General features: G+C 37.2%; 1 protein-coding gene across 7 annotated transcripts in view; it reads left to right on the top strand.

Annotated features, from left to right (window-relative positions):
• Positions 1 to 13,207, top strand: part of RNF111 (ring finger protein 111) — a 51,609-nt gene extending 38,402 nt beyond the window's left edge. For 4 of the 7 annotated variants that reach the window (XM_085233875.1, XM_085233873.1, XM_085233874.1 and 1 more), the window contains 5 exons: positions 868 to 994; positions 6,808 to 6,900; positions 7,841 to 7,936; positions 10,694 to 10,821; positions 11,480 to 13,207. In XM_085233875.1, coding sequence (XP_085090001.1) covers positions 868 to 994; positions 6,808 to 6,900; positions 7,841 to 7,936; positions 10,694 to 10,821; positions 11,480 to 11,597 — 562 coding nt within the window. In that variant the 3' untranslated portion in view covers positions 11,598 to 13,207. The remainder of the gene's footprint in view (positions 1 to 867; positions 995 to 6,807; positions 6,901 to 7,840; positions 7,937 to 10,693; positions 10,822 to 11,479) is intronic. The other 3 variants (XM_010717280.4, XM_085233872.1, XM_085233871.1) reach the window with 3 other exon arrangements.
• Positions 13,208 to 15,436: the final 2,229 nt, after the last annotated feature.

The following is a 15,436-nucleotide window of genomic DNA, read 5'->3' as shown; positions in this document are numbered from 1 at the left end:
AGTTTATTTCGATAATCAATTTTAAAATAAGTAAGTAAAATGTTGCTGAATACAATTCTTGTATTTCTGTTCTTTGTAAAATAGGATTTGGATTTGAGTCACAAGCTAATCTAATGCCCCTCATCTGTATTGAAGCTTACTTAATATTGCATCATGTTCAGTATGGAGGTTAGATTTAAGTTCTGCTATATATTATCTGGAAAAAAGTACTTTTGCACCATTAGGAAAGAAGTGCATGAGTGATAACTTCTGTTGTCACAGCAAACGAACTGTAGAGAAGACTCCATGCCGATACTGCTCAGCACCATAAATTTTTATTGTCTATATTAATTTATAATTTATTAAATTATACTGAGTCTTCATAACTAATTTTAAACCTGGTTTTAGTTAGTGATAGGATTAAGAATATTTTTAGGAAAATTTAAATACATTTACAGAATCATAGAATGGCCCGGGTTAGAAAGGACAAGGATGATGAATCTACAACCCCCCTGCCACATGCAAGGCCACCAACCTCCCCATTTAATACTAGACCAGGCTGCCCAGGGTCCCATCCAATCTGGTCTTGAACACCTCTAGGAATGGGGCATCCACAACCTCTCTGGGCAGCTGTTCCAGCACCTCACCACTCTCTCTGTAAAGAACTTCCCCCTGACATCCAATCTAAATCTTCCCTCCCTCAATCTAAAACCATTTCCCCTTGTCCTGCTAAGAAACATTTAAGAAAAAAGAAACATTTAAGAAAAAAGGATGTTACTTAACACTGCTATGGTAGCTATGCTATAGTTTAATGCTGTCCAAAGTAAAGGAATTATTTTGGAGGCAAGATATACATATACTGTAATGGCACTTTTGTTCACATGACAGGGAACTGGGAATTGAAGCTGGTGTGACTGCAGCTACTTACCCTCCAGGGCCCTTGCATCCTCACTTGGCCCACTACCACGCACCTCCTAGACTTCATCACTTGCAAATAGGGGCTCTTCCTCTAATGGTAAGGAGACGGCATGTGAAAAATCATGATTATTTGTCATCATAATTATTTTGTCAGGAAAATTATTTTAAGAGTTACTGTATTTATTTAGACATGTATATACTGATGTTAGTGGTTCAACTGAAGAAGAAAGCAATCTGAAGATTTTGCATTGCTCCTAGGTATGGAGCTAGAAGAACAGGTTTTTGTCTAATAAGTAAAAATAGCTTAGGACACTAACGTTTCTAACTTCAGCTCTTGTAAAATGAAACATTGGAACTAAATTGTCACATGCATTACACTGCATTGACCCTCTGCATCTGATTTTTTTAAATTTTTTTGTGTTCTTTTAATGAGTTTTATGTTGTTAAAGGTACCAGCTTTCCCTCCAGTGCATAAGAGTTGGCACTGGTGCTTTATTTCATTTGAAGGTTCGTATATGCATCTCGAATTCAGTCTAGAGATTTGGTTGGTTTTGAATAATAATTGGTGTTCATCAACCTTATTCCATATGACAAAGTAGTAAAGTTTTGTTGCGTGATGGATTATAAGCAAAATGAATTATGAGGGTGAGCTAGACCCACATACCAATTGTGGCTTTGACAGAGTATTAGCTTTGAAAGGATATATGTAGGTTTATCTAAAATACTCTCAATTTTCTTTAATGAAAATTCATGAGGACAGAAATGTAGAAAAACTTAGTATGTTTGGTTTCTCAATGTGCTATTCTGCGTGGCTAACCTATGTTATTTCACCCTCTTTAAACTAGATTACCTAATCAAAACTGTGCACTCATCTATAGACAAATGCTAAACTTTTAATTTTAAAATCAACTTGCAAGACTTGTCTATCCAGAACTTCTGCTAGAGGCCAGAACTGACATCTAGGTATATTTATAACCAGTACTTTGGTTGTTGTCTTTCTGTACTCTGTTTTTACACTGCATACTCCTTGCAGCTTAACCACCATAACAGTCCACAAGTACTTCCCTGATACCTGCAGAGTTCGTAATTCATTGAGGCATAACTTCTTACTGCAGGCATTCTAGAGCACTCCTAAAATTCAGTATTTTTATGTAGCCAATAAAATTCCTATTGTATAACGTTTACCTCCTGTGCATCACCAATACAGATTATGATTTTTCTGCATTCTTCTCTTTTTGTTTTTGTTTTTTTCATGCTGCCAAAAAAAATGTCTGTCTCTCACTTTTATTTCATGTAGTGTTCTGTAACGGATAACATCAATTGCTCTCATGGTGAAAAAAGGCCCTTCTAGTAGTGAAGTGAACTGTGATTGCTTTAGGAGGCAGCAAGTTAAATGTATGCCTATTTCATCTCACCTTCTGTCAGGGCTAGTAAGTCAGTTATTGTCTGTATTTCCACCGTTCCTCTGAAACTTCTAGAAACTTGAGAGTTCATCTCATCCTCATGTTAATGTGTTGAGAAGCTTTTGCTATATTTTAAATTTCATAGAGGTGTGCCTACAACTCAAATGTTACACAAGTGAGTAGTTCAGATCCCCCTGTTTATATTCTCGTTGGCAGCAGAATGGAAGAATGTTATGGTAGATAACACTTAGAAGCATTTGCTGAATGTCTGATAAAATACTTCTGAGTGTCTTGCCAAATAGCTGTGTTTACTAAATCATATGTCAGATAAAGTAGGATTCTTCAACTCTACAAAAATTTGTGCATGCATTTCAGTAGGCATGTCTAATTCTCATAAGTCATTAATGAATCTCCGGATCAAGTGGAATTGGAAGTCGTTTTTATTTTGAGGTTTTTTATGTGTTTTACTGACATGTTTTGCAGTATGTAGACATTAGTAAGCAGTACTTCTGTAATGTTTGGGATCTGTTTGGAACTCTGCTGCAATCAGATGGAGTGTTAGGCTTTTTAGTTGTGTTCTGACTAATTTGAAATGTGTTCAGATTAAACACTAGAAGAACATAAAGGCAGGTTAGAGCATTACAAGCAGTTGTATGTAGAATGAGTTCAAAGCGTGACACATGCCTTCTGATGGTTCTGCCCTGCTATAGCAATAATGAAAGCCAGAGATTTCTTCAGTTAAGTGTATGTGGAGATTGGTCAGCAAAAATAATTTAACCGAATATGAAGCAAATACTATAATGTTTTTCATATAATAGAAAAAAAAAAAAAAGGCAACCCACAACACTAATTGGATATCAACCAAAGGTGACATTTTGCTTTTAATGAAAAGCAGCAGATTAGAATGCTGCTGTCACCAGGGTAATTTCATTGTAACTGTAGAAATTGGGGCAGGGAAGGACAGGCTGAACTGTAGTTAGGGTTGCTCTGCTAAGACTGGCTCAAGTTATGAGGAGTGTTCTCTTGCTTCTGGAAGTAAAAACTGTACTGAGTAATTATTTATAAATCTCATTAATTGTGTTCTTGGTGAAAGTGTCATCAACAGTTGATGTTCTAGTCTTTATTTAAAAAAAAAAAAAAGTCCTTCAAAGTAATTCATGCAGTAGCTCAACTAAAAAAAGTCATTTGAGTTTAATCCACTTTCCAAGAATAGTGCATTGCCTTGAAGGCAGTCTGCTTTTTTTTTTTTTTTCCTAATAGTGTTTTGTGGCTGAGAGATTTGCTCTATCAAATAGTGTTATTGTGCTCTTTGTGTCTGTTGTAGTTTCCATGGAAATAAATAGGAGGCACTGCTATCAAAGCAAAGTCCTTGTTTCTTTCCCCTTTCAGTTTCACCTCTCACTGACTGCAGTCATACAGTATCACAGATTTATGATGTACCTGATTGTTCAAAAAAAAAAAAAAAAACCCAAACCAACAAACTTGCTGTGAATTACCAGAATGGTCAAGGCTGGAACTCGATGTAGCTATTGTAGCTTGTAAGGTGAACCATAGATTTAAAATAGCCTTGAGTATCTGCAACAAACTTAACTGTGTTTTTCAAATAAGAAGAATGAAACTTTGTGTGACAGCTGCTACTTTTTTTCCTGATATAAACCTGAATTAATATTTTTCAGTTTTTTTGTATGGGCTATTGAGGAGCATTCATTTTATGTTTCGATTGGGCACAGAGAGTTAGGTCTTTAGCTGTGCAGCATGTATTAAATGTTCTTTCCTGCAGTGTCTCTTTGGAAACTGCAACTTCTCTGTGTTTTAATTCAGCTTATTAAAATAATAATAGACTACTTTTTGAATGTATTCAAGCAGCTAACTGGATAACTGTATTCTAATTTGATTTTAAAAGCTTGAAAGTCATTTGCAATGTGAGCCATTGAATGAAAGGTTGAAAATAGGCAAGATAAATAGTATGATACAATGTGAAAATCTCTCCACTGACAGTGGGAACTGAAAGGCAAAAGAATCCTGCAAATGTGGGAGGAGTTGAAAGCAGGATAGCAAGGAAAGCTATCTTTCTTGCAGGCAATTTCTGCTTCAGAGTATTTGGGTTGTAAATAGTTCAGACTTGACCTTGAATTTTCAAGTTAAAGGAATTTTATGTTGGTGGGAGGAAATGTTGATAGCAAGTGCAAAACTAGAAACATATGATATTCTACAGGAAACAGTTTGCCAAAAACTTGTACTGAACTTTGCAGATTAAGAGTCTGTTGCTTAAAGCACGTATTGCAATTTGACTGTATGCAAAAGCACAAATACAAGCACGTAGCACAGACTGGTATTTAAGTCTTTCATACTTAAGTTTACTTTCAAAACTTAACGAAAGTGCACTTCCATTTGTGCTTAACTTTCCTGAAGCTGTTTCAAGAGAGCAGAAATCTTCACTTTTGCATTTGAAGCCTGATGTAACTGTTAAATGGGTAGTGAAGGCACAGTTATTAGTGTGAAAGCACATTGTGTCCTACCCAGCGCTTCCATTAATTCAGTTGTGTGTTGCAGTATGTGCTCTGAGAAATTCTTACTCGGTTTGGTGGTGTTAAAATTAACATGAGTAGATTTCTCAGAGTCTCCAGCAGCAGAACTCCTCCCAGCTGGGAGACCTGAGGAGGTGCACATCACTGCAGCTGGTAAGCTCTGACCTTTGAGGCAATTGGAGCTGTAACTATTGTATGTGCAGTAACCAAGGCCTTTGTACAGTGTGTTTGGCTTTGTGAAAACTATTTCAGACAGGATCTCTCACCTCACTGATTCAATCTGATGTATGAACTTCTACCTTATTGTCTTTAAGTGTTTCTGCTAGGAACCAGAGACAGAGCGATGACAGAGGTAGCTTGAGAGTGGCTCAGTTCCTGCTCCAAGCAGTTGATGGTTTGTCTACACACTTCTGTAGGGTTACTGAAGATTGCCATATTTTGCTACATCACTGTGATCTGCAAGACCTTGAACTTTGCAGTGCCTGTAATGATGCTGTATCTATGTGTAAAATACTTTTTTTTTTTTTCTTCTAACAAACTGTTTTCAAATCCTGGTACATCATGAAAACAAGAAGTGAAAAGCAATCTTGAGACATGGATTAGATTTTTTCAGGATTTTCTTTCCTTGAAGTGGAGGAAGCTTATTTACAGTGTAGTAACAGATAGTCTAAACCTGCAATTGATGCCAAGCAGGTTCAAGCCTAGTAGGAAAGAAAAAAAAGAAAAAAAGGAGTTGTAGTGTGGATGAGTGAACTAGTTTTTTAAATGCTTTTTCTGTAAACAAAAAACAAAGAAGGGTTATGTGCTGAAATGGATAATGGATCGTAAGTCACTGCTAATCTGAGAGAGGTTTCTTGCAGTGAGTGTAGTTTTTACAAATGGTTGTATTAATGCAGTCTCCCAAATTCAAAAGTTAACATTCTATATTGTCAGACAGTAAGACCTATGTAACAGACATTATATTTGCATGAAATGTTTAGGTGTGTGGATAAATATAGAGCTCTTGTGATGTAAAATTCTGTATTTGCAGAATCCTGTCTGAACTGCTTCTTGTGGTCCTCATATCAGTGCACCCTATATATTTAAGGAAATTCTTACACATACATGCATACATATTAAGGAAATTCCACTGATCATTTTGTTTTTTTTAACCTTCCTATTAAAAATTGCCTCTGGTATGTTTCTGATAAACAGTCAGTATCATTACTCATCTGTCATGCGAGGGCCAAAATGGAAGGAAGAAGCCTTGCTCTGAAGGTGGTCCTTGTTATTTCGAGTACCTTTCTGCTTTTCTCTATGAAAAGTACTAAGGTTTGAAGTCCCTGTAGGGTTTATTGCTGGATGCCAGTATTTTGTTCACTGCTTTGGTATCTCTAATTATGCAAGGAAGTCGATGGATGCTTGAATGTAGTGTATGTAGAAAAGCCTATGACTACAGATTATCAGATTTAGGTAGTTTTCAGGCATTACTTTTATCTGCCTATAAATTTGAAGTGTCTAAGAATGTTTGGTTGTCTAGGGTAAGGTAAGGAGACTGGCTGTTTTTCAAGGGGAAATGTGAGCCTTGTTTCTTCCGTGGTATCAAAAACTTACATTAGAGAATCCGTAGCAAGTATTACTGATACTTTATGCAAAATTTTTAGGGTGTTTGTTTACAAATACAGGTAGATATTTATGGTGTGTGTATACAAAGCAAGTAGAGATTTTTTCCAAGCTGGCACGTGATGCCAAGAAATATATAAGGCAGATATGGACAGCTTACAGTAGAGGATCTAGTCTCACTTCTGTTTTATTTCTAGTTATATTCAGAGAGCTCGGAGTGATACGATGCTGTGCTGTCAGTTGAAATTGTATGCCCAAGCTGAGGAGTAAAATGAGTGATTCAATAAAAGCAAAAGGATCTTAAATTTTACAAAGTGAACAGTAAAATTCTGGAACTGTTCTGAATAGGTTTAACTTAACATGTGCTGTTTGAATAGGTACCAGACATGGCGGGCTACCCTCACATCCGTTACATTTCATCGGGATTGGATGGAACATCATTCAGAGGCCCTTTCAGGGGCAATTTTGAGGTTTGTAATAGAACAAAACTAGATACGTTCCAAAATGTGTCATGATGGAATATGGGGAGGGTGTGTGGTAGTGCTAGTTCTATATGTAGATTTAAAAGAATAAAGAAAATACTCTTAATTCAAAGAATGACCTTACTGTCATAGATTAGGAACAGATGCCAAAAACATCTTGAAACAGATGTCCTGGTCAGTGTAGGTTTAGGTGGTTATGAACTGACTGTACATCTTGGTCTCTTCCTTCATCATCCTGCTAAAGACTCACATAATATGTTGGTAATAAGTACTGGTGTCACTGAATAACTGTGCCAAAGTCCTCCTAGTGAGGGTGAAACTTTGCAACTTTGACAGTTGTGTCTTTTTTTTTATGTAGTGCAGGAGGTTAATCTGTTTTCTTGTTTGTTTGTTTTTCGTGTTTTTTTTCTGTTTTAAAAAGTATCAGATGCAGAGAGTTAATGAGCTAGTCCACTGAAAACATCTTCAGTGATATGTCATGCTTCTAGTAAACTCATTGCTGGAGAAAAAGAAATAAGTTACTGTATTTCAGCTTAAGCAGCTTTTTTCCCCCCATTTTAAGCTTTGATGACTGTTAGACTAGTGTGGTTTGCTTGTGTTTTCCTCACAAGTACATGTAAACATACTCAAATGTTCCTAGCAGACAAATAGTTTTGATCCTTTCACTATTATAAATTGTTTCCTTGTGACTTAAAATACTAGGCAGTATTGGGTGGGATTTTTTGTTGTTTTGTTGTTGTTTTTTTTTTTTTTTTATGGAAACCCATCGCTTTTCCACTACAATATACCCTTTTTTTGGCTTTTATTTGAATAATTAGGACACGAAGAGTTGTCTATCAATTCTGCAAATTATTTAGAATGAAATTAATATTTATTCAAAACATTAGAAATATCAGTTCTTACATTGTTTATTCCTTTAACTTTTTAGGAGCTGATTCACTTGGAGGAACGATTAGGCAACGTGAATCGTGGAGCGACACAGGGAACTATAGAAAGATGCACATATCCACATAAATACAAAAAGGTGAGGATTTCTCAAACTGTGGGCTGTGATATTTTCTAAAGAAAGAGTTAACACACATTTAGCTTAGATCTGCAGGAATGTCAACTTCAAAGAGCGCGTGTTTCCTTTATCTTGCAATTTCAGGAATTGTAAGCAAAGTGTACAGTGCCACTTGCTTCAAGGAAATAAAAAATGCGATTCCAAATGAAGAGCTGCTGTAATGTGTTAAATAATGTATTGGCATTAATTCTATGTTTCTAAAATACAAACAGGTCAAAGCATAGCATGTTGGGTTTTGTTGTTTTTTTTTTTTAAGCTGGGGCTTGTACATGCAGATTTCACCTTAAAATAAGAATGATGAGGAGTGTCATGGTTTTCCATAAGTATTCTATATCATGACAGCATGCAATCAAATTGGGACAGCTGCTATGGAAGAACTACAGTTTCCAAAATGTTTCAGTCCTTCCCATGTGGTTTCTGAGAGGATGACGAAGTGATGTAAGGGCATCCCTTTTTCCTCTGCCCCACCAAGCCTTACAGCACCGTTAGGAGACGCTTCTTTTCCCATCAGTTTGATTTATTACTCTCAATTCCTTTTATATTTCACTACATCATATTCTTTTTACCATTCCTCGTAAATAGTTTCTCAATCTCCTTCTCACTTCTCCACTGGCTTCTCATGGGGAAAGGGGTGGGGATGGGGACTAGGCCCTGCTGTGCTGGAAGAAAAAAAAAAGTCAACTTGCAACAAAAATTGGCACCAACATGGGGCACTGACAGTGACTGAGATAACAGATCTGCATGGCCGTAAAGCTTAACCTCACTGATGGGGATATGCATCTGGTGCTTGTATACAAAGTAGCTCAACTTAAGCAGTAAAAATTACACTCTAGAGGGTGTTATGATTTGACTCCACTGCCTTCCCAGGGAATCTGTTAACAGAACAAGAGATGTTTAAAGAAAGGAAAAAGATAACAGATGTTTTTCCTTCTCACAGATTTTCCTTTTTTTCCCCTTGAAATTTTTTGCATACTTCTGGAATGTTCAAAATGACATAATCATATTGTTATGTTTCCTGAATGTGCTTCTCATTATTAATATCATGGGGATCTGCCCAGAGTTGAATAGTATTGAGTGGGAGGAGGTGTGGAGGAGTTTGGGACAAAACTTAGAGAGATGGGCACTTCTGGTGTCATGGAGCTTCACTCCCAAACACCTGCTTTTCCCTGAGAGTTTAGTCAGTTATGTAAGAGAGGAATATTGCAGTTCCAGCAGATCTAAGGAAGCAGAAATTATTTAGGGCCTGGCTTACACCTGCTGAGTCTTGTTCAGTACTGTTCAAGGGAAAGAGAGTGTCTCTGAACCTGCAACATAGGCTCAATCAGATAAAGACCTGTGTCTGTTGCCCCTGCAGAAGGAAGAAGTGGCTGTGAAGGTCATCTTGCTTAGAGGAAAGACGAAACAAAGAAAGAGGAAAGAGAGGTGATGGAGGAGGGTGGAGAGGCTGTTGAAAACAGCATGACAGGGAGTAATTGTGTTCCTCAGAAACTGAAAGCTAGGAGTGAGAAAATCTCTCCTTTGAGAGATAAAGGGGGAAAAATGGAAAACAAACTATGCCCTGTAAGCTTAATGGGCCCAAAAGTTTAACTGTGTAACTCCCACAAGATTGATAGCTAAATTCATACCCAGTAGTTTGCTTGGGATCCTTGAAAGTTCTGATCGTTTTTCATTAGCATCTTAAACCTACTGCACAGAGTAAGCTGCACTTCTCCAGTCAGTATAATACTCCTTTCAGTTGTCAGGTGATATAACTTTACTGTGCCTTCAAACTGTGTGTTTTACATTGAAAACTGTATTTGGTAGAATACCTCAAGCTGTGAAGAGGACAGGGAAGTGGGAGTGGTAAATGTAGATGAGGATGGAGAAAGGATGTAGATGAGAATAGATGAAATGTAGCTGAGGGTGGATGAAAGCTGAAGCTTTCAGGGTGGCTTCTTCAATATTTAGAATAAGTATTTAGGAGTAGAAATGTGCATTCTCTGCTAAATGCATCTTTTTGGGTAAGAAAGGAAATAATGGGTTTGAATTTTGCTTTTTCCTGCATGTCACAGTAGTGGCATTCAGATGCCATCTTCAGCCACAGCAGTTAATAACTTTCCAGCAATTATTAACACTCATGTGAACAATGAAATAACTACTGGTTATAGCTTAATTGTCAACAGGCTTTAATGATACCTTGTCAAGTACAGTAAGGCTTTATTTTAAGTTGACTTGTAATAAAGTGTGCATGACATCTATCATCTTGGTTATCTTAACTTTCCCTGTTATTAGAAAAACTGTCAAACTTTTAATCTGGTACAGAATTTTTGCAGCTTACAGTCTCTGAATTGGAGATTATTACACCGTAATACTGAATCCCATCCACATTTATGTAATGTTCTTTCACACTTGATAAATAGTGATTTTAAAATATTATGTTTGAAAGAATATTTTTTCCCTCCTCATGAATGAAATGAAGATATAAGTAACAATAAAGGGTCTGATTGCAACAATACTAAATATATTAACAGTCCAGTCACAAGAATTAATTAAAACTGAAATATGCAGTGATTTTGCTCCAAGCACTAGTTCCTGATTCAATTTGGTTCATATGCATTTGAATACGTAATAACTAAAATGTAAAATAATTTCTGAAATATTTAAAAATAAGCATATTTTGAACATGTACTAAAAGCAGATTTTACTCAGTTTGTCAATAATGTCATCTCTACTAATAAGGTAACAACTGATTGGTTCTCACAGAGGAAACTGCACTGCAAACAAGATGGGGAGGAAGGAACGGAAGAAGACACAGAGGAAAAATGTACCATCTGCTTGTCTATATTGGAGGAAGGTGAAGATGTGAGGTAAATAATACCTCTGAGTATCATAATATAGTGCTAAAATTCTGGCTTTGAGACCGTACTTGGATATGGCACACTGCTCTTTGCAACACTTCCTAATTTGTGTTAAAATAGAACACTGTTTTAATTTGAAGCACTGATTACCCTGTTTGTATTTTCTTTGCATAAAATGTGAGTTCCTCTCTTACAGTCTCCCTTAAATTCACTGTCTGTCACTACAAGCCCAAACTGATAACATTTTTTTTTAATGTTACAATGTGGAAGGTAGTACTCATGTTTTTAATTAAAATCATGCTGTGCTGTCAGCTTTTGTACCTTGGGCAGAAAATTAATTGGTTTAATTCTAGATTGTCAAGTTTAACTTTTCTGAACTAATAATGCTCTTTAAATTTTTTTTTTTTTACAGCAACTTTAAATTGCTGTAACTCAGCAGAAGCTACCTGATACTTGGCTTCATTGCCTATGTCTGTTGCTTCTTTAGCTAGACAAAATGTAAGTTAGATAGAAAAGCTAGTGAGGCTTATGGGAAAAGCATACATGTACAAAAAAAAATAAAATAGATGCGATGCTTCAGTAGCAAAATCCACATCACCTTTTTTCCAGTGGATATATTGATATGGAAGTCTTTATTAACAGTATGTTTTTTCTGTTTTTCTGACAGGCGACTTCCATGTATGCACCTTTTCCACCAAGTGTGTGTAGATCAGTGGTTGATTACTAATAAGAAGTGCCCAATTTGCAGAGTGGACATTGAGGCCCAACTGCCTAGTGAAAGCTGACACCATTTTCCAGAACTCTTGTCCTCCTTCTTGCTCCCTCTCATCCTTCCTGGTACTGCAGTCAACCAAAGATGGCATGACTTACCTGCGCAGATTTGGAAGCATTGAACCTAAGAGTGCTGGCTCTGCTATATGGTACAACTAATGCTAGACCTACAGTTTATGTAGAAGACCGTTGAGTTTCAGTGTATTTATAAAACTTTTTTTTTTTTAGGTTTTACTTTTTTTCTTTCGTTACTGTATTTTTGCATGGTTCCTTGTATTGCATTTGTTTGCACATATTATGGGCTTTGTGACCCCAAACTTGCAGGCAAGAATAGCTGCTTTAGTAAGTAGAAGTGTGTGGTCTCTTTTTTGGTTTGTTTTACATAGTTTCAAGCTTTGAAAGTATGATTTCACTCATTACTAACCTCAAATTCCTTAATTTAATCAGTCACGTATTTTAGTTTAATGTATAAAGATCATCTAGAAAAGGATAATATTATGTATTGAGACATTCCTTCACTAGGAAAAAATGGCTGCTGTATATTTACAATATCAGTTCTGAGTCAAATAACATCTGTAACAGTGGGAACAGAATATGAACTATATTCAGTTTGATACATATGCATACTCATCACCAGAGTTTTTGTCTGATCAGATTTGTTCTAAAATTTCAGCACAATGCAGATATATTTGAATGTCAATATTAAACATTTAGACTGCTGTTCAGATTGTATTTATCATTTTCTTCCTATGTCTAGAAATTTGAGTCCCTAACTTAATATTTGCTGCTGTGAAACAGCTCTAGTGAACACTAAATGGTTGATTTCAGTTAGCTGGATTGTAGATACTTGCAGATTGAAAAAAAAAAAAAAAAAAAAAAAAAAAAAAAAATTCTTAGGGATATGGAAAAAGCTTAGAATCTTTGTTTGGTCTCTTTCTGCTAACTTAAGTTGAGGTGTCTGTACACACTGAGGGTTTTTTGTTTGTTTTGAATATAAAACCATTCAGTCAGGACTTAGAGCTGCAGGGTTTTTTTGTTTCTCTTTTTTTTTGGTTGGTTTTATTTTTTGGGGGTGGGGGGTTAGATATATGTGCATTGATAGAACTTCTAAAGATTCCAGGCTTGTCTTGGGATTTTTATTAGTTTTAAGGTTAATAAAATTAGCTAAATTCAGCTGACTCTTGGTCTTTTTTTCATTAGAAAAGTGAAATCCTGTAAATTTCTGTAGACAAAACTTACGTGGTTACCTAGTTTTACCTTGATTATAGATTCCCTCTATAAATTACCAACAGTCCATCACTGATTGAAATATTTTCTATAGTTAAGATTTGCTGCATAATATAGTATATAGAATTAAGTTATAATGTACTAACATTTTGCCTTTGGAGGAGGTTTTAATCCACATCAGGTCTCAAGTTGCTCATCAACATTCTTACACATATAATAGATTATAGTTTATTTAAATGTGCTCAACAGATGCTGAAAATTGCAAAAACATTGAGACAGTATTACTGTCACATTGGAGAGGATGTTCCTAGGGGATCATATATGATGAACATGTCAATAAGCTTGCATTAAGCTACCTGCTTTGTAAGTGGATTGAATAATAAATACCTTCAGTTTCTCTTGTCTTTGTCTTTCATAATCAGATTAAGTGTAAAAACAGTTTACAGTAACCTGGAAAATGCTATGTTTACACTAAAAAAGTGATCCATTTATAAATATTACCTTATCTAATTTGATGCTTGTTTTTTGTCTGGTTAAAGCTGCTTCCCCTCTGTCCTCTGCCCTCCCCCCCACCCCCCCCCTTTTTTTTTTTTTTTACCTCTCATCTGTTAGGAGTAGCATTTCCCAGTGCAGTGTTTATTGCTGGCAACAAAATTAACACCTCTGGCACTGAGGCATTAAGTGGGAAGAAATTTTATTCCAGAACGTGTGATAAATGGACATTGTCAAATTTAATTGCATTGCTAAAACTGAACTTTAAACCACTTTGTGTATGGGGGATATGGGAGAGAGGCAACACATGATTTGAGTGCTTCGAAACCTGGCATGGTTCTATGCTAAAACTTCTTGAACGCTGTGATTGTAGGAAGCTGTTGGAAATTGAAGCTGCATTGATAAAAATTAAGTAAACTGACTGGAAGGACTGAGCAGAAGATGGTTCCTTTTCTTCACTGGCTATTGAAAAGGAGTGAAGTTATTTTGAACACTGATGCTTGAAGTCTGACAATAATAACTTTTTAAGAAGTTTCCAAGAAGGTACTTGAGAGGCATGGGGCAAAAAAAAGACAGGACCTGTGAAATAATTGAGACCCTGGGTATACGATGGAATCTCTTGGCTTCCTTAAAAGACAAGCACAGGTTTGAGGATTTTCTTTGGGATTCTTTTACGCACCTGATGTGGGTGCCTGGTACTAGAGGTATTTTAGTGGCCCGTGCATTGACTTGTTTTATAACTGCTACTGATATTGTCTTGCTTTTAAATGTATGCCTAACATTGTAATGTGATGTTGAACACTTAGGTATTTGGCAGGAATCACAGTGTTCTGATCTTATATGCTATTGCAGGAGCTAATAAAGCTGCAGCCTATTTCTATTCCAAAAAGTTGTGACTTGACAATAACTTAAGAAGGAAAACGAATAGGCTTTTGATTTTGAAAATTTCCACCACTTACTGTGCTTTACATGCTTAGATGCATTGCCTTAAGTTTTCTGCAGCATCTTTGAAGATATGATTCTCACCAGTATGCATCAGATTACTTTTCATATAAATTTCCATTGTCAAAAAAAATCCTTTTGTATGCAATAAATAAAATGTTAGACCGGTATCATTCAAGGTCTGTTTCCTTCTGCCTTCCTTACTTTGCTTTGTAAGTACTGGTTTGCAAAAATTCTTTTACGTACAATCCTATCTTACAAGCACCATCGAAGGAAAATTTCTCACGGTGAGGGATCAACACCAACTGCTGTTGAATGTGTTTGATAAGCAGGGCCTCGTTTATCCAAACTTGGGAATTCAGGAAAACTGAGCTCCCGAAGGCTATCAAAATAACTTGTGCATATGTGAGCATAGATATAAAGCCAATTCTGGGAGGCTGCAAAGCAATTGTCATTAGGCACTTCTGTCAGATTCCTGAATTTTGCAATCGTGGTACAGTCTCTATTTCTGAGAACTGAACACTTGAATGCAGGAAAAAATATTTCTGCTCTTTGCACTTCAGGTGGATTGTGCTGGTGAAGCCTTTACCAGGTACCAACTCCAGCCTTGGAGCTGGCAGGCTTTTCCTGGGCTGTGTTCAGACACCACTCACTGGAACTTGAGACCATCCTTGGTAAGCAGGGAATGCAGATATTACAAGATTAAAAGCACGAGGACTTAGAAATGGAGAAGGTAAGGCAGGGAGTTGGCAGCAGCTGAGCACCCTGAAGGAGGGGCTACAGGGAGGAGCGGGTACCGTTTCCTCAGCTCCCGCGGGAAGCGGTGATGCGCTGTGGCAACGGGCTTCCTCATGCCTCTCGCACAGGCTACGAACACTGAAAGGTGGGAACGAAGAGGGGTTCGATCGATTTTTCTTCCCTGCTTTTGCTTTTCTCAGGTGAACGCCTCAGGCGCTGGGCACAGCCCGCGCAGCTGTTCGGCGGCGCGAGGCCGCTTCCCACGAGGCGCTCGCACAGCGGCTGAAAGGGCGCAACCCCAGCGCCGTGCTGAGCCACGCCACGAGCCTGTCCCTGCGGCGCATGCGCCGCTCCGCCGCGAGATCCCGGCTTGGCGGAAATGATGGGATCATTTCCTTCTTCGGGTGGGGCCTCATGCGGTGGGCCAATCGAGTGCGTGCATCGTACGAAGCTG

The sequence above is a fragment of the Meleagris gallopavo genome, chromosome 12, assembly GCF_905368555.1.
Source record: "Meleagris gallopavo chromosome 12, MGAL_WU_HG_1.1, whole genome shotgun sequence".
Lineage (NCBI taxonomy): Eukaryota > Metazoa > Chordata > Aves > Galliformes > Phasianidae > Meleagris > Meleagris gallopavo.
This window is presented reverse-complemented; position numbering and strand designations above follow the sequence as displayed.